The 24,478-nt window shown below is 45.2% G+C and overlaps 1 protein-coding gene across 2 annotated transcripts in view; it reads left to right on the forward strand.

Moving 5' to 3' along the window:
- The window catches only part of LOC141140175 (uncharacterized), a 323,779-nt gene that overhangs the window by 76,900 nt on the left and 222,401 nt on the right, over positions 1-24,478 (forward strand). For both annotated transcript variants that reach the window (XM_073627054.1, XM_073627053.1), the window contains exons 6-10: positions 657-851; positions 2,342-2,474; positions 4,075-4,223; positions 18,663-18,815; positions 22,820-22,921. In XM_073627054.1, the coding sequence (XP_073483155.1) occupies positions 657-851; positions 2,342-2,474; positions 4,075-4,223; positions 18,663-18,815; positions 22,820-22,921 (732 nt within the window). The remainder of the gene's footprint in view (positions 1-656; positions 852-2,341; positions 2,475-4,074; positions 4,224-18,662; positions 18,816-22,819; positions 22,922-24,478) is intronic.

A 24,478-nucleotide genomic window follows, 5' to 3' on the forward strand; every position in this document is an offset into this window, starting at 1 on the left:
TTTCATCAAAGCTGGCCCTCTTTGAAAAAAGTTTGGACAGCCCTGCTTTGGTTAAAACCTTTTTTCTTATTAGGTGAAGTTACCATTACAACTGTGACCAATAACCCATTTTGCCTGTCCCTCACCAAAAGCTACTCAGGCTTCATTCACTCAATGATTAATGTTATCTGGTTTCCTCTGTGTCCCGAAGTGGGGGCTATAAGACGAATCATTAGAGTCCAGCCACCAGGACCATATTTTTTGGAACTTCCTAGGGCACTCCCTATGTTTGTAAGTTACCTCCTCTCTCCTTGATGTGTATTTAAGAGTTTGACGCCATTGGTTGTGTGTTGGAGATGTGGGTGAGATCCACTTCTGTAATATGAGTTTGCGAGCTAAGTATAAGGATTTTATCCACATGATATGCATTTTGTCTGGAAGTAAATCTTCCAGAATGATTCCCAGGAGTGCAAATTTGGGATCAAATACCACCATAGTCGTGCAGAGGGAATTAAGAGTTGTGAATATTTTTTTCCAGTAACAATGAAGATTGGGGCAACGCCACATGAATAAGGAATCCATGCAATATTCTAATGCAATCTAGTTAAGATAGTTGGTATTTCCTCAAATAAAATTATAAAATGTGTTTTGTTTTTTTGTTTTTTTTCAATTTCTAGAAACAAATTGGTTACATTATGCAGGAATACTTTGATGTTGTGCAAAGAGCACAGAGATTGTCTATCGCAAGAGAACACTTAATAACTGGAAAAAAGAATTCTATTCATCTAGTAACTGTGGAAGACCTCATCATTTACCTGCAGTGGCTAATATGTCATCTGCACTCAGTGAAACCCATATTTAACTATATCAGGGTATGTATCACAAGAAATCTCACATAAACTACTTATCAAAATGATGTTTATAATAAACATTTGAATAATTGGTAATAAAATCTAATAGGTTTCTGCATGTTATTTACTGGGCTTTGAACTGTTTTATTGTCTAAAGCTGGTCATACACAGTTAGTTTTTTTTTAGTTCAGCCACCCAGACTCCTCCATCAACACAAACAAGGTGAATGGAGGAATCCTCCTGCAGAGACATTGTATTCTCATAGTGGCCCCTGCCACTATCAAAATACATTAATCAGTGGCTGCATCTGATTGGCTGCAACTGCTGATCGATTGAAAATTTTCCAAAAGGTCCCTTCAACAGGAGTCAGTTAAATAATTGTTGAGTCCCACACAGCTGATTGAAATTTGGCAGGTCTAGTAGAGATTTTCAATCAGAGTATGGCCATCTTAAAGCGGAACTTCACCCTAAAGGGGAGATTCCACTAGAAGTTCTTCCCCCCCCCCCTCTGCCCGCAACATTCTGGGACACACCGCAGGTCCCAGGAGGCTTGCATATACGCAGTGGGAAGCCGGCTGTGAAGCCGCAAGGAGTCATAGATGGCTTCCCACACTACACATGCCAGCACCGGGGACCCAAAGACAGGTGAAGAACCAGCCCTGGTGAGGGCAGCGCTTGATCCCTGGACAGGTAAGTGTCCTTTTATTAAAAGTCAGCAGCTACAGTATTTCTAGCTGCTGACGTTTGTTTTTTTAAACCTGACTGAAGAATTGCTTTATGCTTGAGTGAGTACAAGTCACCTGTATGTGTTTTAACTGTGTATTTAGCTACTTGCTTTGGTAATTCATTCCTGTAAGAAATGTATTTAAAGCTTGAATCCCTTTAAAGCTGAAATTGAGGTAGGATAATTTTCACATATTTCTTATGTTTAGGCAATTTAATTATGTTTTTAAAGGCAGTCGTCTTTTTATTAAGCAGTAATCCCTTATTATGCGGAAATGGCAAGTTGAATCCTGCATAATAAGGTGTCATTCCCCTTTATATCCTTTTCATAAGACTGGTGGCCACTATCCCCACTCTTTCCCTGGCCACCGCTCTTGTGACATCCCTGTGCAGTTCGTTCACAATTCTAGTGGGAGGACCCAGGAATACTAACTTCTGGTCAGACCTTCCCACTACTAGGCATTACTTAAATGACAGACCAATGTAGTTTTCTGAGGCACACTTAACGTCCCCATAATATGATGTTGGGTCCCTTAATGATGCCTCCTCGGACATACAGAAGCTGCAGTATTAAAGGAGAACGGATATTGTCACAGCCTTTTCCAGCAGTGCTTTCTCATTAGTAAGATAGAAATACATTTAGCTATTTACTGTGCATAAAGAAGGGAAGTTTAGCTTTAAGAAGTTGGAAGGAGTACCTAAATTGAATTTTGGGCTGAACATATTTATAAATGACCAATTTCAAGATGTTATAGAATTTTAAGATGTATAAATTGGATGTTTTACAGACATTGCAGCACTTACCAGTGTCAAACTTTGCTGAGACTGTTATTGAGTCACACTATAAAGACAAAGAATGCCAAAATTTAAGGGAAGTTAAAATTGTCAATTCAAGTGAACAGAACTCTGCAGATGGCACAAGTAAGATGTCTGTTTTATGTTACTTGATTCCTGTGTTTAAAAGGAGCCATAATAAATTGTTTTGTATCATGTCATATTTAGCAAATATGTTTTTACTTTATAGATAATATTTGTAAAAATGTTTTTTTGAAGCCTAAATTAGTTGTACCCCTGGTGGGACTATGGGCATTGCCAAGAGTCTGATGTGCTGCAATGAACAGCGCACGGTCCACACATGACCACATAGTGCTGAACAGTGGGTCTAGGTAAACAGAGTCTGGGTCTCTACTCACTTTATACACTGCACACATGTGCTGCAGTCCTTATACTCACTAAATATGGCCTAAATACTGTACTACAAGTAAGAGTGTCACAGACACACATACATTTTTAGAAAAAGGATTGTATGATTCTCTGCATATAGAATATAGCCAATGGGATAACACTTTCTCTAAGCATAATACCATTAGTGGTCAATATAAACAGTATACCATTAGTGGTCAGTGGGAGGATTACTGTCTTCATGCATTGGTGAACAGCTGGAGGATGAATTCCTCCTTGCGTGGGTGGTCTATGGTAAGAGAAATACCCCTTTACATAGGTCATTAGTGGAAGGAAGAATCCCCTCTACATTTGTGAAAGAAAGTCTGGAAGAAGAAAGCCCCCTCTTATAATGGTGATCAGTATAATGAAGAATGCCCTAATACCTTGGTGGTCAGTAAGGACATTCTTCCTCCTAATAGGGGCATTCTTCCTACTACTGGTGGTCATTACAAAGTAAATTCCCCCTTACAATGTTGTTTAGTAAAAAAAATTAACATATTCCTTCTTACATTAGTAAGCAATAGGAGGAATAATTCCCTCTTATGTTGATGGTCATTAAGAAGGAAATAGCCCCTTTACATTGGTAATCAGTAAGCAAAATATGCCCCCTTACATTACTCATAAGTGGGAAGAAGGATGCCCCTTTAATTTCATGTTTAGTAGTGGAAAGTAGGACGATATAGAGATTATTGTTACACAAAGTGGAAAGAGCAGATGTTTCACTGGTCAAGCGCCACTGGCTCTATCACCAAGTGACATCCTTACTGGAACCTACTGGGGACCATCAAGCAGGAGATCAGTCTATCCAGGGACAACCTTTAAATTGGTTGGAGCTGAACCATGGCTCTGAGCAAGAGACCTATTTATTTATTTATTTATTTCAGGTACTTATATAGCGCTATCAATTTACGCAGCGCTTTACATAGACATTGTACATTCACATCAGTCCCTACCCTCAAGAAGCTAGGTAACAATCTCATGTTGCCATCTATGATCTGGTATCACCTGGATGAGGTCAAGATATTTTGATAAAAAATATACAGTTATCAAATATCGTCATTTAAACTTCGTAGATTTTAAAAATCTCTTTATAAGACATTTGCTTTTAAAATTCCATCCCAAAGTTATGGAAGGACCAATGTATTAGCATTATAAATTATATTTTGCTTCTCAATTAAGTACTGATCTAGCATCAGTTAGTTGTGATGCAATGAATAATGAGTTTGTTTTTTTACTTTGAATGCATTTATGAAAAAGGGACTTATGCTATTACTTTTATCATTCTTCTTTGTACAAGAGTGGGAAGGTTATGAAGACCTGCCACAGCATCAAACTGGGACAGAAAATATAAAGCTACTTCTCCGAGACTTGTTGTCAAACTTCAAAGTAGACTATGATGTTGAAAACCTGAAAAATACAGCCAGTGAATTGGATTTGCTGTCTCTGGTGAGCCTGTATATAAGTAATGTGTTATGCTATAACCCTGTACATCCTTTTGTGCACTAGGTGGCAGTAATGATCAAACCTCTTTGGCAGTGTGGATGCAGTTTTCTTTGGTCAGCAAACCGACAGATCAAGCATGTTTTATATTAATCTTTTATGGAAGTGAAACAAACTTTTACAAAATAGGTTTTCACGGTAGTTATAAATATATGTGTCTGTCACTGACAGTTGTTTAAGCTCATATGGTAAATTGTTGATTCCAAGAAAAGTAAAGCAAGTTTGCTCACTATTTATTTGTATTTGTCTCTTGTAAAAGTTGAACTTGCCCCCAGAGGCAGCTCTAGGCTTTGTGAGGCCTTAGGCAAAATTTAGACATGAGGCCCCACTCACGCCCATAATGGATAAAAATAATTCAAGCGAGTAAAAATGGCTGCAGAAAGATGCGTGGATCTAGCACACAGGTGATCAGCACCACTTCCAGGGCACCCTCCTCACCCATCAGACATATGCAGCCAATACAACATCTGGGACCCAGCAAGGTGACAACCCCTCCTCTAGGATTTTCCCCTGTGCCTTGGGAGAATGGGGAAGGGGGTGTCACTGAATCATTCCACATCCACAGAGGAAGGAGAGTGGGGGTATCCCAACGCAGATAGAGAGAGAGAGGGGGGTGAGGGAGGGTGAGAGGGAGGGAGAGAGGAAGAGAGGGGGAGGGAGAGAGAGAGAGAGAGAGAGAGAGGGGGGTGAGGGAGGGTGAGAGGGAGGGAGAGAGAGAGGAAGAGAGGGGGAGGGGAGAGGAGGGGGGGAGAGAGAGAGAGAGGGAGGGTTCAGGGGCGGATCCAGAGCCTAGTCTCGGGAGGGGCACTGCCAGAAAATACTTTTTTTTGGGGTAAATTTATCGGGGAAATGGCTGGTGTTAGCGCTTCAATCATCATGGCACCATGGTTGTTATGGTGTCAGGATGATTGAAGCGCATTATTACTATAATTACATTGTTATAAAAAATGAAATGGTTCAACTCACCATAATGCAGAATCAGTGGGAGCCCCGAGCGTGTCACTTGCCACTGTCACCTGCCACACATTGCGGATTGTCACTTGCCACGTCGCCTGTCACCAGATGCAGATTGTCACTTGCCACGTCGCCTGTCACCAGAAGCAGATTGTCACTTGCCATGTCACCTGTCACCAGATGCAGATTGTCACTTGCCACGTCCCTTGCCACACGTTGCAGATTGTCACTTGCCACGTCACTTGCCACACGTTGCAGATTGTCACTTGCCACGTCCCATGCCACACGTTGCAGATTGTCACTTGCCACGTCCCATGCCACACGTTGCAGGTTGTCACTTGCCTGCTATAATTGTCTCTGTCTTGCTGTGTCCCAGTGTCAGGCAGCAGATTACCAGTCAAGCAGCAGAGAGGTGATGTAATCTCTCTGCTGCCGTGGCTGCCTGCACACTGCACAGCGAGAGTGGAACTGCAGGGATGCAGGGCGGGCGCCGGGCGGGTGAGAGATGATGTCATCTCTCTGCTCCTCCACCCGCTGTATCCCTGATTGGCCAGCAGCCCGCTCACAGTCAAACACTGTCACAAGCCGGCGCCGCACAGCTGTTCACCTGTCTGTCACTGTCTCTCACCAACGGACTTGGAGCCACCCGTGCTCTCAGCTGCGGAGCCGTCTGCCGACTCTCTCACCCGGGCGATGCCTGCCGGCCCACTCACTCACCCGAATTCTCGGAGGCGGCAATTGCCCCGTTGCCCCCCCTGGATCCGCCCCTGGGAGGGTGAGAGAGCGAGAAGGAGGGAGGGGGAGAGAGGGAAGGAGGGGGAGAGAGAGAAGGAGGGGGAGAGAGAGAAGGAGGGGGGGGGGGAGAGAAAGGGAGGGGGAGAGAGAGGGAGGGTGAAAGAGGGAGAGAGAGAGGGAGATGGGGAGGGAGAGAGAGGGGAGATGGGGAGGGAGGGAGAGAGAGAGAGGGGGAGAGAGAGAGGGAGGGGGAGAGAGGGAGAGAGAGGGGGAGAGGGAGAGAGGGAGATGGGGAGGGAGGGGAGATGGGGAAGGAGAGAGAGGGGGAGATGGGGAGGGAGGGAGAGAGAGGGGGGGTAGATGGGGAGGGAGAGAGAGGGGAGATGGGGAGAGAGAGGGAGGGAGAGAGAGGGGGAAAAAGAGGGAGAGAGAGAGGGAGAGAGAGAGAGATGGGGAGGGAGAGAGAGGGGAGATGGGGAGGGAGGGAGAGAGAGGGGGGGGAGAGGGAGAGAGAGAGAGAGAGAGAGAGATGGGGAGGGAGGGGAGATGGGGAAGGAGAGAGAGGGGAGATGGGGAGGGAGAGAGGGAGGGAGAGAGAGAGGGGGGGTAGATGGGGAGTGAGAGAGAGGGGAGATGGGAAGAGAGAGAGAGGGGAGATGGGAAGAGAGAGAGAGAGGGGGAGAGAGAGGGAGGGTTAAATAGGGAGAGAGAGAGAGAGGGAGATGGGGAGGGAGAGAGAGGGGAGATGGGGAGGGAGAGAGAGAGGGGAGATGGGGAGGGAGAGAGAGAGGGGGGGGAGAGAGAGAGGGAGGGGAGAGAGAGAGAGGGAGAGGAAGAGGGGGGGAGGGAGAGAGAGAGAGAGATGAGGAGGGAGGGGAGATGGGGAGGGAAGAGAGAGGGGAGATGGGGAGGGAGAGAGAGAGAGAGAGGGTAGATGGGGAGGGAGAGAGAGGGGAGATGGGGAGGGAGAGAGAGGGGAGATGGGGGGAGAGAGAGAGTGAGGGGGAGAGAGGGAGGGGGAGGAGAGAGCGAGAGAGGGAGTGAGGGAGAGAGAGAGGGAGGGGGAGAGGGAGGGAGGAGGAGAGAGAGAGAGAGGAGGAGAGAGGGAGTGAGGGAGAAAGAGAGGGAGGGGGGGTAATAGGTAGGAGGAAAGGGAGGGAGAGGGAGCGAGAGAGAGAGAGGGAGAGAAGGTGAGGGAGGGAGAGAGGAAGAGAGTGAGGGAGAGGCAGGGAGAGAGGGAGAGCGAGAGAGGGAGGGTGAGAGGGAGGCAGAGAGAGAGGAAGAGACAGTGAGGGAGGAGAGTGAGGGGGGAGAGAGGGAGGGTGAGGGAGGGAGAGAGGGAGAGAGGGAGGGTGAGGGAGGGAGAGAGGGAGGGAGAGAGAGGAAGAGAGAGTGAGGGAGGGGGAGGGAGAGAGGGAGGGGGAGAGGAAGAGAGTGAGGGAGAGGCAGGGAGAGAGGGAGGGAGGGAGAGAGAGGGAGGGAGGGAGGGAAAGAGGGAGGGAGAGAGGGGGAGGGAGGGGGTGAGAGGGAGGGGGAGAGTGAAAGAGGGAGATGGGGAGGAGAGAGAGGGGAGATGGGGAGGGAGAGAGAGAGGGGAGATGGGGAGGGGAGGGAGAGAGAGGGAGGGGGAGAGGAGGGAGAGGGAGGGGAGAGAGCGAGGAGAGAGAATTAGAGAGATGAGGAGGGAGGGGAGATGGGAAGGGAGAGAGAGAGAGGGTAGATGGGGAGGGAGAGAGAGGAGGGGAGATGGGGAGAGAGAGAAAGAGGGAGGGAGAGAGAGGGAGGGAGAGAGAGGGGGAGAGAGGGAGGGGGAGAGAGAGGGAGGGGGAGAGAGAGGAGGGAGGGGGAGAGAGGGAGTGAGGGAGAGAGAGAGGGAGGGGGAGAGAGAGGGAGGAGGAGAGAGAGGGAGGAGGAGAGAGGGAGTGACGGAGAGAGAGAGGGAGGGGGGAAATAGGGAGGAGGAAAGGGAGGGAGAGGGAGTGAGAGAGAGGGGGAGGGAGGGAGAGAGGAAGAGAGTGAGGGAGAGGCAGGGAGAGAGGGAGAGTGAGAGAGGGAGGGTGAGAGGGAGGGAGAGAGAGAGGAAGAGACAGTGAGGGGGGAGAGTGAGGGAGGGTGAGGGAGGGAGAGAAGGAGGGAGAGAGAGAGAGGAAGAGAGAGTGAGGGAGAGGCAGGGAGAGAGGGAGGGAGAGAGAGAGAGGGAAAGAGGGAGGGAGAGAGGGGGTGAGAGGGAGGGGGAGAGAGAGAGAGGAAGAGAGGGAGCGAGAGAGGAAGAGAGGGAGGGGGAGAGAGGGAGGTAGGGGGAGAGAGGGAGGGAGAGAGGGGAGAGAGAGGGTGAGAAGGAGGGAGAGAGGGAGGGAGAGAGAGGGGGGGAGGGGGAGAGAGAGAGGGAGAGAGAGAGGAAGAGACAGTGAGGGGGGGAGAGTGAGGGAGGGTGAGGGAGGGAGAGAAGGAGGGAGAGATAGAGAGGAAGAGAGAGTGAGGAAGGGGGAGGGAGAGAGAGAGGGGGAGGGGAAGAGAGTGAGGGAGAGGCAGGGAGAGAGGGGAGGGAGAGAGAGAGAGGGAAAGAGGGAGGGAGAGAGGGGGAGGGAGGGGGTGAGAGGGAGGGGGAGAGGGAGGGAGGGGGTGAGAGGGAGGGGGAGAGAGGGAGAGGAAGAGAGGGAGCGAGAAGAAGAGAGGGAGGGGGAGAGAGGGAGGTAGGGGGAGAGAGGGAGGGAGGGAGAGAGGGGGAGAGAGAGGGTGATAAGGAGGGAGAGAGGAAGGGAGAGGGAGGGAGAGAAGAGGGGGATGAGAGAGAGGGAGAGAGAGGGAGGAGGAGGGAGAGGGAGGGGGAGAGAGGGGGAAAGAGGGAGGAAGGGGGAGAGAGAGATCTCTAGCCCCATTCCTGTCTGCAGCCCCTCCTGTGTACCATGTCCCAGTCTGCAGTGCCTGTCTGTGGGAAGCTGTGTGTGATGCTTGGTACGGTACCTTCCATGCCAACAGGATGTTCATGACGGCCAGCAGCAGGCAGGGTCCATTCTCATTCTGGGTGGGGATAGTGTCCTGCTCCTTCCAGAGGATCTGTTTGCTGTGAGATGGAGTGGTCCCTGGTCACCTTTACCTTCCACACGTCCTCATTTTCCAATCCCAGTCAGCCTGTCCTCCAGTCCTGGGAGGTCTTTAGAGCTCTTCTCCCTCCAGGACTGGAGGACAATTTATTCTTCTCCACAGTCTTCACGAGTGAATCGGGGGGCTCCAGTAACCAAAACTGCAGTGTTTATCCTCATGACACAACACAGGAAGCACCTCCATGGTTAACAGAGGACGGAATTAAAATTAGACTTGAGAAACTTAACATTAATAAATCACCGGGACCAGATGGCTTGCATCCGAGGGTACTTAGGGAACTCAGTCAGGTGATTGCCAGACCGTTGTTCCTAATTTTTACAGACAGTCTATTGACTGGAATGGTACCAGCTGATTGAAGAAAAGCCAATGTAGCACCAATATTTAAAAAGGGCCCAAAAAACATCCCTGGGAATTACAGACCAGTTAGCCTAACATCAATAGTATGTAAACTCTTGGAGGGGATGATAAGGGACTATATACAAGATTTTAGTAATAAGAACGATATCATTAGCAGTAATCAGCATGGATTCATGAAGAATCGTTCTTGCCAAACCAATCTATTAACCTTCTATGAGGAGGTGAGTTGCCATCTAGATAAAGGAAGGCCCGTAGACGTGGTGTATCTGGATTTTGCAAAAGCATTTGACACAGTTCCCCATAAACGTTTACTGTACAAAATAAGGTCCGTTGGCATGGACCATAGGGTGAGTACATGGATTGAAAACTGGCTACAAGGGCGTGTTCAGAGGGTGGTGATAAATGTGGAGTACTCAGAATGGTCAGGGGTGGGTAGTGGGGTTCCCCAGGGTTCTGTGCTGGGACCAATCCTATTTAATTTGTTTATAAACGACCTGGAGGATGGGATAAACAGTTCAATCTCTGTATTTGCAGACGATACTAAGCTAAGCAGGGCAATAACTTCTCCGCAGGATGTGGAAACCTTGCAAAAAGACCTGAACAAATTAATGGGGTGGGTGACTACATGGCAAATGAGGTTCAATGTAGAAAAATGTAAAATAATGCATTTGGGTGGCAAAAATATGAATGCAATCTATACACTGGGGGGAGAACCTCTGGGGGAATCTAGGATGGAAAAGGACCTGGGGGTCCTAGTAGATGATAGGCTCAGCAATGGCATGCAATGCCAAGCTGCTGCTAATAAAGCAAACAGAATATTGGCATGCATTAAAAGGGGGATCAACTCCAGAGATAAAACGATAATTCTCCCACTCTACAAGACTCTGGTCCGGCCGCACCTGGAGTATGCTGTCCAGTTCTGGGCACCAGTCCTCAGGAAGGATGTACTGGAAATGGAGCGAGTACAAAGAAGGGCAACAAAGCTAATAAAGGGTCTGGAGGATCTTAGTTATGAGGAAAGGTTGCGAGCACTGAACTTATTCTCTCTGGAGAAGAGACGCTTGAGAGGGGATATGATTTCAATTTACAAATACTGTACTGGTGACCCCACAATAGGGATAAAACTTTTTAGCAGAAGAGAGTTTAATAAGACTCGTGGCCACTCATTACAATTAGAAGAAAAGAGGTTTAACCTTAAACTGCGTAGAGGGTTCCAGGCGGTGGTCTCAGCGGGGAGCATTGATAGCTTCAAGAAACTATTAGATAATCACCTGAATGACCGCAACATACAGGGATATGTAATGTAATACTGACACATAATCACACACATAGGTTGGACTTGATGGACGTGTGTCTTTTTTCAACCTCACCTACTATGTAACTATGTAACTATGTACCTAGGACTATCGATCCTTGCAAGCCTCGCTGCTCAACTTGCCCGCCAGGCCCGGACTGGGATAAAAAATAGACTGAGCAGCCCATGATAGCGGTCCCTTCCCCGCTGCCCAGCCTGAGAGACCCCCGCAGCAGCCAGAGTGAAAAGAGGGGGGAACCTAGCAGAGCTGCCCTGGGGTGAGGGGGCCAGAAAAGAGAACAGGGGTGGCAGGGAGCATGGGAGTAAGGCTGAAAGCAGCAGAGGGAGGGGGGGCCGAGAGTGTGGGGGGCAAGAGCACTGGGGGAGTGGAGAGCAGGGGGGCGGAGAGTACTGGGGGAGCTGGAGAGCACTAGGGGGGTGCACTGGTGGGAGTGAAGAGCCTGGCAGGGGCAGAGAGCATGGGGGGTGATGGAGAGCATAGGGGCCAGAGTACTGGGGGAGGGGCAGAAGAGCATAGGGAGGGTGGGGGGTGGAGAGCACTGGGGGAGCTGGATAGGACAGTGTGGTGGAGAGCATGGGGGGAGCCAGGGAGCATAGGGGGAGTGGGGGAGTTGGAAAGCACTGGGGGAGCTGAATAGCATAGTGGGGTGGAGAGCATGGGGGGAGCCAGGGAGAAAAGTGGGGTCTGGAAAGCACAAGGGGGGAGCTGGAGAGCACAGGGGGAAGTTTAAAGCACAGCGGGAGCCAGGGAGCACAGGGCGCAAAGAGCACTGGGGGTGCAGGTAGAACTGGGAGGGGTTAGGGAGCACGGGGGGAGCAGAAAGCTCTGGGGGGAGCAGAGAGCACTGTAGGGGGGAGCCAGGGAGCACGGAGGGTCAGAGAGCACTGGGGGTAGAGTATGGGGGGAGACAGTGAGGACCAGAGAGCGCTGTGGGGGGGATATCAGTGTGGGGGGAGCCAGAGAGCACAGAGCACTGGGGGGAGGTGGAGAGCAGTGGGGGGTAACTGGACAGCACATTGGGGGGGGTGGAGCATAGGGGGATCCAGGGAGCACAGAGGGGACCAGAGAGCACTGTGGGGGAGCCAGGGAGCACAAAGAGGACCAGAGAACACTGTGGGGCAGCTGGGGAGCAGTGGGGGGGGACTAGACAGCACTGTGGGGGAGCTAGGGAGCACAGGAATGGGGGACTGGACAGCACAGTGAGGGGGAGAGCATGGGGGGAGCTGAGGAGCAGTGGGGGGGGACTGGATAGCACAGTGGGGGAGCCAGGCAGCACAGGGGACCAGAGAGCACTTGGGGGAGGAGCCAGGGAGCAGAGGGGATATGCAGGGAGAACTGGGAGGAGCCAGGGAGCACGGGCAGTAAAAGAGTTGGATAGGAGGAGCTCCAGTAGATGGATCCCATTCCAGCGCTTGCTGCAGGCTGGCCGACCGCCCAGAGAGAACGTGAGTGCCCGGCCGTGCCGCCCTCCTGTGTTCCTTGATAGGAGGAGCAGCGGGGACAGCTGCATATGGAAGAATTCATCTTTCCATATTCTTTCTGCAGCCAATGAACGCCCGCAGAAGAAGTGGTCATTCAGCGGCTGCAGGAGGAACATGAAAAGATCAATTCCTCCATATGCAGCTGTCCCCGCCGCTCCTCCTATCCAGGCACACAGGAGGGCGGCACGGCCGGGCACTCTCACGTTCTCTCTGGGCGGTCGGCCAGGCTGCAGCAGGCGCTGGAATGGGATCCATCCACCGGAGCTCCTCCTTCCCCTTCACAGACAGTCATAGTGCAGGAATAGTTTCCGCCGCCTGGCCAGACTCCTGATCCGAACAGGCAGCCGGCCAGACGCGGAGAGGCCAGATAAGCGGCGCAGGCTAAAAGAGCAGCCCGCGCTGGACTTGGACATGGATTTGCGGCCCGCCCGGTGTGCCCTATGGCACATTAGGCAAATTAGGCGGCCGCGAGGCTCCTGTGAGTGCGAGGCCTTAGGCGGCCGCCTAATTTGCCTAATTAGAGAGCCGCCTCTGCTTGCCCCCCATTCTGCCTTCTAAACCCCCCTACTGGTCCTCTCATGTGATGGGTGGCCTCACTGGCTTATGTGAAGGCTTGAAGTGTTGGATGAGGCAAATCCAGATTGAATTTTACAATGAAAGTCGAGATTTACATATAACTTTAGATAATTTTATATATAAATCTACTGATAATGTTATTGTGTTGTTTAAATACCCTCTGCTTATGCATTTTTAGTCATTATTTCTGTTTGAATTGCCCAGTTTGTGACAGGTGTGGTTTAAGAAACAACACAAATGTATGCAATTGTGTATTCATTATTCCAAATTAAGATAGTTTAAGTCTCTCACTTGGTATTTAACTTGGTATTGGTTTTATGCAATTGCATATATAGCAGACTGGGGGAGGGAGGGGCAGCAATGGGAGTAAATCAGGTATGCTTACAGGAGGATGGAGTTAAGTCAGCTGGCTGTATAGGTGAATAAACAAAGGTAAAGACGTTGGTGCTACAAATCATTATACATGAAATAGTTCAACATATATAATGGTGCAACTGAACCATGTGCAAATAGCAAACTGATAAAGCCCAAACTGACAATCTCAACACCATAGAACATAAAAAATCTTCTGGTTTGATGTGTCTTCAAGTAAATGCTTCACCACGAGTGCACTTGAGGTAGATGGCAACTCACCAAAGGTGTTTGACCACTTTTTACGATAGGTCAAAATGCGCTTTTATTTGAATGAACCAGATAGATCCTGGTTAAACATCTCTCCACTGTGGGACCCCCTCCGACAAGGCTGAGGATAAGGGAATAGGCTCCACCTGGGACACAAAGAAGAGCTGTTATGGTGTACTACATTTTATTAAATGGTTAAAATTATAACAAAAGTTGCACTCACATGTGACTGTGCCAATCCCGGCACTAAGGTGTCCACAGCATGTGCGGATGGGTATATCAGGCTTCCGGTGGCGTGCGATCCACGCCTCGTTCTGGATATACTGGTTGGTTTGATGTCACATATGGGACCCAGAAATGACGAATCCCCGCTTCAACAATGTTTTATGGTGTTGGGATTGTCACTTTGGACTTTATTAGTTTACTATTTGCACATGGTTCACTTGCACCATTATATATGTTGAACTATTTCATGTATGATGATTTGTAGTGCCAACACCTTAACCTTTGTTTATTCACCAATTAAGTTCATACTTTTGTAGCGCACTACTACTTGGGAGCTGCAAAGTTGTTCATTTTCCCACTGGCCATCCCAGACCCTCGGAGCTACCCTTACCTCTGACACTTCAGGTTCCATTCTGTGTAACAGCACAGACTCAATCCCCTTGACACAGCTGTGGTGTGGTGTGCAACTGACAACAAAGAATAACCCCACAATGTATACAATAACAATAATATACCTTTGTTATTACCTGGACATCCGATGCTCCACCTGCTGGAAAAGAACAACACTCCACACCAATTGTACTTAAAGCGGGGTTCCACCCAAATTTTGAACAATATCTGTATGTATTCTCTTCCTTGCCTAGATGCTGACATGCCGTTTAAAAAAATTTAAATCGCCGTAATTACCTTTTATTTTTCTATTCTTCTTTGCACTTCCTGGTTCTCCTCCCATGGGAGTAGGCGTGTTTCAAGCCTCTCCCAGACTCCTGGGAGCTAGTCTCAGGCTTCCCAGGATGCCACTGAGCATGTGCGGGAACGAGCAGTGAATGCTGGGAGCACAGCATTCACCACATCCAGGAAATAAATGCTTGTGGGCTTCAAATGCCCACAATGAAGATGGAAACCGCCTGCAGTGAATAATATAAGTTATTCTTTCCGACAAAATCTGACACAGGCGGACATATTACACACAATATGTGAGTATGTAATGCTGAGAAGAAAAGTTTGTGAATGAACTAAAAAAAAAAAACGATAGATAGGTGGACCCCCGCTTTAACCAGGAACTTATTTTTACTTGTAATTGGTAGAAAAAGATAATTAAAGTATTTGTACTGTCACACAAACATAATGTAACAGTGGGAAAAACAAAGGGGTTCTTTGTCACAGGTTGTACACAGAAAGAGGTAGTAACTGATCCCTGGAAGTGTGCCTCTGAGTGGGACTAAGGTCAGAGTGAAATCACCTTCACTCTGAGCACCTTCCCTCTCCAAGCCCGTTCTGATAACTATAACAAGACAAATGTTATGTTACAATAAACAATGCAATTACTAGGGAGCTCCCCCTGCTTTGCAAAGCTGTCTCTGTGAAAGACAATAGAATACAAGGCCTTGCAATAATAGAGGTAGTCCTTTTTTCTTCGTCTTCTGCTAGCTATTTTTGAATTGTAATCCAATGGTTAAATAACCCAGGGTTAGATTAAGTAGAAGCTGAAGATTATTCTTATAGTGTAGTAACCTGTAACTGTCTCTGATGCAATTAACTTTGTGTAACACAGTGCTATTAGTGCAGTGAAGGGTAGGCTTAAGGCCTATTTGAACTCAGTCTCTAGTTCCTTCAATCCTCCTGTGTGGGACTACAGGTCCCAGCACACTGTGTTACAGATTCAGGTGTGTAAAAGTGCGTTAGAAAAACTTTGGGCAACAGCCCTCTCACTCGACCAGGTCTGTGTAGCAGGACAGCTCCCTCCGATGTACTGGGTCTTGCTTCTCTCTGGCCGGTGCCGTCACACCGCTCCGCTCCGCAAGATAAACCGGAACCCTCTGATGACTCCGACTGTCAGCCCGGATACTTCTCAGTTCTGTCCTAGCGTCTCTCCAGCCCGCTGATGCAAAGCAAAGTCGCTGGTCGTGCTGCTCCTGGTAGGTGTAGGTCGCGTTCTGTGGAACACCTCCGCACAGGTCCTCACAGGCAGGCCATGCGTCCAGAAGAGACCTAAGATGGCCGCACAGGGGCCTTTTATAGCCTACCCAGCATGCAGTTCAGTGCATGAGTGTTGCTGGTTAAGAACACTCGGCTTTATGGGTAGGTCAATTCTTGTGAAAAGTAAATAAACAATCACTTCCTGTACCATTCTTGAATAAGGAAAATAAAATGCAGTCCATTCCACAATTTGGCCACTAGATGGCGCCACATACTAAATTATAATACTGTTCATTGAATAACATAGCATTACATTAATAGGCAAAAATTGCGGGCGCTACACTTTCTTAACCTCCCTGGCGCTAATCCCGAGTGTGGCTCGGTGTTAATTTTCAGTACCAAAAGTGTACCAGTACCAGTAACCCTGAGCCACACTGGATGTTACATCATAGTATCTCTGTACTGTTACTTACCTTGTCCCTACGATCCCCCGATGTCCTCACGCTGTGTCCTCCGGCCGATGCATCAATTTTCCGGGTTTTCTTCCCTGCGATCGCCGTGACAGTTTTGTCCCAAGTGCTTTGTCCAGTGCCCTGCCTGCACTTTTAGTGTTCTTTCTGCCTGGAAACTTGAGAACGTCTATGGCATCCAAAAAGCGTCCCTTTAGGTCAAAAGCGGTTTTAGACCAGCTAGAAAACAGCGGGGGTTAATTAGAATCACTTGCAGCGGTAGTGATTTGTGGAGAAATTCGTCATCAGACACTGAAAGTGACGACAGTGACAATTCTGCGACTGAGCTCAGTGATGTGCGAACTTGGTGCTCTATTGACTGTGGTATGGATCAGGCAGCGTCCCCAAGATCCCCATTTACTGGAGCATCTGGTATGAAAGTAGACGTTGCACACAACAACCCCTTGGCATACCTACAATTATTTCGGACCGATGAGGTTATTGAAAAAATAGTTACTGAGACAAACCAGTACAAAGTGCAACAATTAGCTACTCTGCATTGGAAGTTTCCAAAAAGCAGAAAGTGGGAACCAGTGACGAAAGATGACATTTGGAAATTTCTGGGCCTAATAATACTTCAGGGAGTGGTGGGGAAACCCCTGCACAAGTGGTATTGATCAACTAATAAATTACTTGCTACTCTATTCTTTGGCATGGTCATGTCAGAGTACAGATTTTCCCTGATCATGAAATATTTACACTTCGAAAACAACAAAGAATTTGATGAAACTACTCATCCTGCAGCAAAATTAAAGAAAATTGGGGAAGTATCTCAAATGATTCTAAAGAATTTCCAATGGAGCTATGCGCCAGAAAGAGATATCAGCATAGATGAAAGTCTAATGGACTACAAGGAAAGTCTCAGAAGGGTACAATACATTGCATCAAAGAGAGCAAGATTTGGCGTAAAGTCCTACATGCTATGCAAATCGCCAACTGGCTGCATTTGGAATTCAGTCATATACACTGGAAAACTAACAAAAATCAATCCAAAATACAGCAACTATGGAATGGCAACATCTTCCGTTCTTTTACTCATTGAGCCATTGCTAAATCAGGGCTATTGCGTAACAACTGACAACTTTTATACGTCTCCTGAACTTTATGAGTTTCGTCTGCAAAACAGATGCCTATGGAACCGTTAGGGCTAACTGGCGCGACATGCCGCCAATGTTTAGCAATAAGAAGCGGAAGACTGGAGAAATGGTTGCCTGGCAGAAAGGCAAAATGATGGCATTACGATGGCGTGACAAGAAATGTGTGCCTAATTCATAATACCTCTGCTGTTATGCTACGCACGAAAGGTGGGAAAGAAATCCTGAAGCCACAAGTAGTGATAGACTACAATAACCCCATGGGAGGTGTCAACAGAGCCGACCAAGCAATGACATTCTACCCAGCAATGAGAAAACAGCAAAAGAAGTACTACAAGAAGATCTTCAGGCATCTTCTTGAGCAATGCTTGTGGAATGCCTACATTCTGCTCCAAAAAAGTGTGACAAGCCTGTGATTCATTCTGACTTCATTTGGAAAGTTGCCAAACGTATCTTTGTGAACCACCAAACACCATCAATGGCTGTGAATAGAGCTGGACGTCGTGCTGTTGGCGTTGTCAACCCAGAGCGCCTGACTGGTTGTCACTTCATGCACTACATCCCACCAACCATGAAAAAGTCAGCACCTACAAGGATGTGTGTGGTTTGCTGCTCGAAGCGAGATGGCAGAGGAAAGAAAATCAGAAAGGAAACCAGGTTCCATTGTCCTGATTGTAACGTCGGACTTTCTGCAGTCCCATGTTTCAAAATTTTTCATACCCGGGATGTTTACTAAACCAATATGCAGTGTCTAGTATTACAGTGACTAGTAATATTGTACCCTTGTTTGGATAAATTTCAGTGTTTTTGGTTTGATTACATTATTGAATAAATTGTATTGTTATTATATTATTATTTTTTATAAATATTTATAATTATTTATTATATTATATTTTATGATTTTGTGTTTCAAACTTTATCATACCAGGATGTCTACTAGACTCTTGTTTGGACAGATTTAAGAGAGTTATTTCTAAGAATTACATGCCTATAATATAAAACAACAAATTTCCATGCAAAACAATGTACCACTTTGACATTGAAAATTACTGACATTATCAGACCGCCAGGGAGGTTAAGGGACAGTTACATGATTTAATATCACTTCAGGCGCTATTACCAGACACATTTTTTTTACACCTGGCTGTATAGTCTGGCAGGGCTGTAGATCGACAGAATACAGATTTTTGGTTGGAAATAGAGCTTCTATTTTTGTATTTCAACTGTGTATTTATTTAGCTGTTTGCCTTGAGTTCAAATGTAAAGCTATTCCTTAGAAAGAAACAATCAATTCAGTTATATGTTATTTCTTTAACATGCATACATACACAATACACCATGTAAACCAAATTAGTTTTGCCATAAATCTCTCCATCTACTTTTCACAGTCAGATATACTTCACAGCAGCCCGATTGTGCAGATACCTAATTCTGATATTCACAAGGTCAGTGAAAAATATATGGATAATGATTTCATCTCCTGTAATTATAGGTTACCTCTAAATTTCGCACCATATTTAAGAGACAGCAAACTATGAGGACTTTCCCAGTGTATGATTCTGGCATGGAAACAAAGGATGGATGGGGCTTTAAAGGGCCACACATGGCTTTCAAGAAGATAGCAAACTGGCTCCCATTTGTAAAGGTACATTTTAAATTGCATTTAAATGAACTGAAAAAAATAACAGTAATGTGTCAAAAAATGTACTTTTATGCTATATATTTCACAATGGCACAGTCTTAATTTGTGGTGCCTAATGCACTTCCACACTGGTTAGTTACATGACCAAATGAATCAGGATAATGCATGTAAAACCTCTTGGACTTGCAATAATAAACAAATTAGACAAAGTAGAACTGTACAGTATATGTTTGAGTCTGTAAGAGTCCACTGTACAGCATAATACATTATATTTTGGGGGTCTGTGGTTTTAAAAAAATGTTTGCATTATTCAGATACAGAGCAATGTTCACCTTGCATTTCTGAAACTTGCAACCTCATACATTTATTATTATTTTTATTGTTACTATACAGGATTTAGTACATAGCTTCACAAAATGCATGCAAAAATACATTTATATGGTCACCTAACATAAATTTGAATATTTTTACAATTAACATAGCGGCTGCATTGTTTCATAAACAGTATAATAAATATCACATGGTGATAGAAATGCGAAGATTTTGTTTTAACTCTAGTGTAGTCTAGTCTAGTAATATTTGTGTCATGTTTAGTATGCCAATTGAATAGAGTATTGTTCAAAGTTTTGTTAGGCTATACCTATAAATACATTTATAAATTTGAAGCAGAACAATAAAAACAAAAGTAAAAAGGTTGAGAGGTGGTTAATAAATGGTTGGTACACATTTTACTTGGTTCTTAGCTCCATAAGGTAGTAAACAATATATGAAATAATACTGAATTGTTTTCCTACCTAGGGCATTCAAATCTGCTGGTCCTTGGGGCCTAACATGGAACACCCAATTCCCCAAAAAGGCCATACAGTATCATCTTTAAATAAAAGCCACACGCTTAACTTAGAAAATACAATAGTGAAGAAAACACCAGCTGCCATGCTCAGATGCAGGCACAGCAGTAGTAATGTTTGTTAACATGCCATCTGTAGTGTTATTTAGACCCAAGAAGCATCAGTGAGGATAAAATATTAGCAAAAACTTATTGTAAATGTTCAGCAGTAGCAGTAATATTTTTCACACCTGCATTAAACACCATTTTAAAGAAACCGCAACTGAATAAAATATTACCTTTCAGCTCTAACCACATATTTTTAATTACAATTTCAGGACTATGACATCCAGATGATAAATAATGCCTAATGCTTCGAAATTCAGTTTCATAATTAGGCTCTGACTATAAATAATTTAGATGTGATAAAAAACTAATTAAACTAAATGGGCGAATTCACAAGATATAGATTTTAAAAATAGAGCTTACTAACTATGTCATTGCAGCGGAAGAATCCAAAAGGAAAACCAGCAATACAACAATATGGCTCATTAATTCACTAATGGGTGAAAATAGTTTGCCTGTCTTATTTTGGCCTGTTTTTGCATGCTAGTTTTTTTTTTTTCAGTTAAACCTGATTTACAAAAATGTTCTTACTCAAGTTAGATCATTAGCTACTTCTTTTTTGCATGTGCAACATTAATCACACTTCTGAATTAGCACCCAATAAAGTGCCCATATACACCATGCATATTGCAGCTGATATAGGAATTAGTTTCAGGTCTTAAAGTGGCTTTTTAATTGCCAGATTGATTGTTGGTAAGTTTTTTGTTCAGTTTTTCAAGCAAGTTCTCTATTATGTTAATTTGTTATTCTCCTAAATAAAAGTGTAAATTAATTAAATATTTCTGGTGGTGTTATATTTGATGTAGTCCAAGCTGAACAAGCTGGGATATGCAGCATATATAGTTAGTATGGGGTTGATTTACTAAAGGCAAATAGACTGTGCACTTTGCAAAGAGCAGTTGCACTCTGCAAGAGCAGTTGCTCCAGAGGTTAGTGAATTAGGTAAAGATTTACTTTGCAAAGAATATCCAATCACGTGCAAGGAAAATAGAAAAAAAAACAAATTTTTGCTTGCACAGGATTGGATGATGGAAATCAGTAGAGCTCCCACTCATATTTTAAGCTCTGGAGCAACTACACTTGCAGAGTGCAACTACACTTTGCAAAGTGCACAGTTCATTTGCCTTTAGTAAATCAACCCCCATGTCTTCTGTTTATGCAAGATTTTCAACTTTTTTAAATGGAAAACATTTTTGTACACTTTTGATATTTTTAAGTCATAAGTGTTGCACTTGCTAATTATACTTGATATTATATTATTAGTGTTAAAGGGGTTGTAAAGGTAATTTTTTTGTTTTTTAAAAATAACAAACATGTTATACTTACCTTCACTGTGCAGCTCGTTCTGCACAGAGTGGCCCCGAACCTGCTTTTCTGGGGTCCCTCGGCGGCTGTTTCAGCTCCTCCCCGCAAGAACTAACCACCTCAATGCGAGCTCCCTCGCATGGTGGTTAGTTATTGCGGGCGCGCTCCCGTGATACAGCCGGCGGCTATAGCCGCTCGCTGTATCACTCGGCCCCGCCCCCCCAGCGCGCCGCGTCATTGGATGTGATTGACAGCAGCGCGAGCCAATGGCTGCGCTGCTTCCAATCCATCCACTGTAGCCAATCAGCGGCCAGGCTGAGCAGCGTAATCGAGGTCGGGAACGAGCAGCCGAATTTCGAGGGGTCAGGTAAGTAAAACGGGGGGGCTGGGGACGGCGGTATTGTTAGTAGTTTTTTCACCTTAATGCATAGAATGCATTAAGGTGAAAAAATTTTTACCTTTACAACCCCTTTAATTTGGTGGGATACCGGTGTTTTCCAACTGTATAGTCAAATGCCAGCAATTACCCTCTAGCAACACTCCTCCCCAGTTATCATTCGATTTTATGTGCTGTTTGCCCTTTAAGCATATGAAAGTGTGTGTACACAGCCCAATTTGCATAGGAAGACTATATTGACAGAGAAACATTGTGGTTAATGCATCGTACTTTCCTAAAAAAAGACATGAATGCATGCAAAGTGCTCACCGTTAAAGTAATCCCTGAGTCTCTGTGGAGCCTCTAGATTCTTGGCCCAGACTATATACTGGGCCTTGATGTAGATCACAGTTGGCACTAAGCCTTGCACCTCCCAGAACTAAACCCTGAATCCCATTCAACAGTCCAATGAAAAAGCTTCTGTTGGCCACTGGGGTTCTGGCATTGGACTGTTGAATGACAGCACTAGGTGTAGCGCTGATTTGGACCAATTTGGTGTGCTTGAACACGGGGACTTTTTGAAGATGATCTCAAATACATGCAGGCATCTCCTGGAATCTGTATTTATAGTATTATTTTCTTAGTTACATTTTGGTACATGACAGGTTCACTTTAAGTATTGTGCGGTGAAACATGACATTTTTTCACTCAAACTTGGGGGAAAAAGCCCTGTAACTAAGTGACTTTTTAAAATTTTTGTATTAGATTTTTTTTTTATTATTTTTGGCGTAATTGAGTGACTTTAAATGTGCTCATTGTCAATAGATGACAATCCTAACATTTTTTGCCATATAAGGAAATAATCTATTGACTATCGCGTATAAAAAGACACTGTTGGTTGAAGCTTGTCAAGTGGTAAAGCACACAGATAGGTTGCACAATATCCAGCATATCCATATCTGCCTGTATCCTTATATTTGATAGAGATCTGAATACAAACCTGTGTACGTTTAAGTTCTGAAATGAAAATAACTCACTGGAGCTTTACCTATACACATATTGGAGCATAAGAAGGAAGTTGCACAGAATAGAATCATCTGACTTGAGACCACAATAGTTTTATATTATTCATTGATCGTTTCACATAGATTTATGTAATAGTCATGCAAGCAGTTTGATCTCTATACTGATAGAGTGTGTATTAATTAAGGGTAGCGCAGTGTATATAATCTATTGAAACCACAATGCCACTTAAATGCCCAGAAAGAATCTGACTTTGTGGTTGCATTGTTTTCTGGCTGTGTTAAAAGTCATATGATGCATCTGGTGTGGCTCTTTAATGATAATTAATATAGTTGCACATTCATTTTCCAGATTAAACCAAAAAAAGATCCATGGCAGCAGAAATTTTTAATAAAATTAAAACAGCACAAGAAGGTGGATGAGTTGCTCCATCTCCAGTCACAGTTCATAGAGGTACCTAATAGTATTGCAGTACTATATTACCGTATATACTCGAGTATAAGTCGAGGCCCTAATTTACCACAAAAAAAATGGGAAAAACTTAGTGACCCGAGTATAAGACGAGGGTGAGAAATGTACAGCTACTGTAAGTGGAAAAGAGGGTCAACAATGCCCATTTGCAGCCTCACTGTGCCCATTTGCATGCCTCACTGTGCCCATTTTCAGCCATAGGTCCCCCGAACTTCAAACTCGGTAGTTAAGGGTTCCCAGATGCCCCCCAGCTGCAGAAAAAATTTGGGGTCTCTGAACCCAAATGGTCCCGAAATGACATTGCTGCAGATGGACACAGTTGACCGACTTTTTAGTGCTAGGAACCTCAAATTTGGTGTGCAAACTCAGTGGAACTACCACCATAAAATTTCCAAAGCTGGGGTTTCTAGCACCAAGGGTCCCCGAGATACAGGGCCCCAAAAATCGGTTCAGAAAATGTCAAGCACTGTTCTGCAGCAGAGAATGACATTTTCTGAACCAGTTTTGGGGCCACTTGGTCCTAGTAACCCCAGCTTTGGATATGTTATGGTACCAGTTCCACTGGGTTTGCACACCAAATTTGGGGTTCCTAGTACCTAGTGGCCCTGAGATACGGGGCCCCAAATTCGGTTCAGAAAATGTCAAGCACTTTTCTGCAGCAGAGAATGACATTTTCTGAACCGATTTTGGGGCCCCGTATCTCGGGGCCACTTAGTGCTAGGAACCCCAGCTTTGGATATGTTGTGGTACCAGTTCCACTGGGTTTGCACACCCAATCTGGGGTTCCTAGTACAAAGTGGCCCTGAGATACGGGGCCCCAAAGTCGGTTCGGAAAATGAAATTTTTTGCTGCAGAAAAGTGCTTGACTCGAGTATAAGTCGAGGGGGGCACTTTCAGCACAAAAAAATGTGCTGAAAAACTCGACTTATACTCGAGTATATACGGTATTACATTTATAAAGTATGCTTGTTGTTGATATATATACATATCCATTGTTGTAATGTTATGCTTTAAAAAAAACTGTGTGTTTGGTCTGTTGCTGGAATCGAATGATTACATTGTAATACTTATTATATTACAGCAGCAGTAATATATACACAGAAAATCTTTCAGCAGCTGCTTTTGCTTCCTAGGTGCCAACTTCTCTCTGCGAAAGCTTATACCATATTTAAAGTCAGTGACATGCATAAATGTCAGCAATGTATTCCACTGAAATGTATGCCACAAAAGGTTCTTTATCCTTTTTATCCATGTACATACAGTAATATATTTGGACTCAAAGGACAAATGGGGACGTGCTTGGATTATCATAATATATTTGTTTTAAGGCACAGCACAAACTCTAAAAAAAAACAGCATAGTATTTTTTGAGATCATATTGTTATTTGCCAATGTTATTCATGTGTCACTTTTACATCTGTCAATTTTTTTATACAATAAATCACAATGGGGCGTATGTATAAAAAAAAAATTTGTAGAGCTATTCGTCCTGTGAAACTGCATGCATATTGGTTCTGTGTAAATGGGACAAAAACAAAT

Source organism: Aquarana catesbeiana, linkage group LG04 (genome assembly GCF_042186555.1).
Source record: "Aquarana catesbeiana isolate 2022-GZ linkage group LG04, ASM4218655v1, whole genome shotgun sequence".
In the NCBI taxonomy this organism is placed as follows: Eukaryota; Metazoa; Chordata; class Amphibia; order Anura; family Ranidae; genus Aquarana; species Aquarana catesbeiana.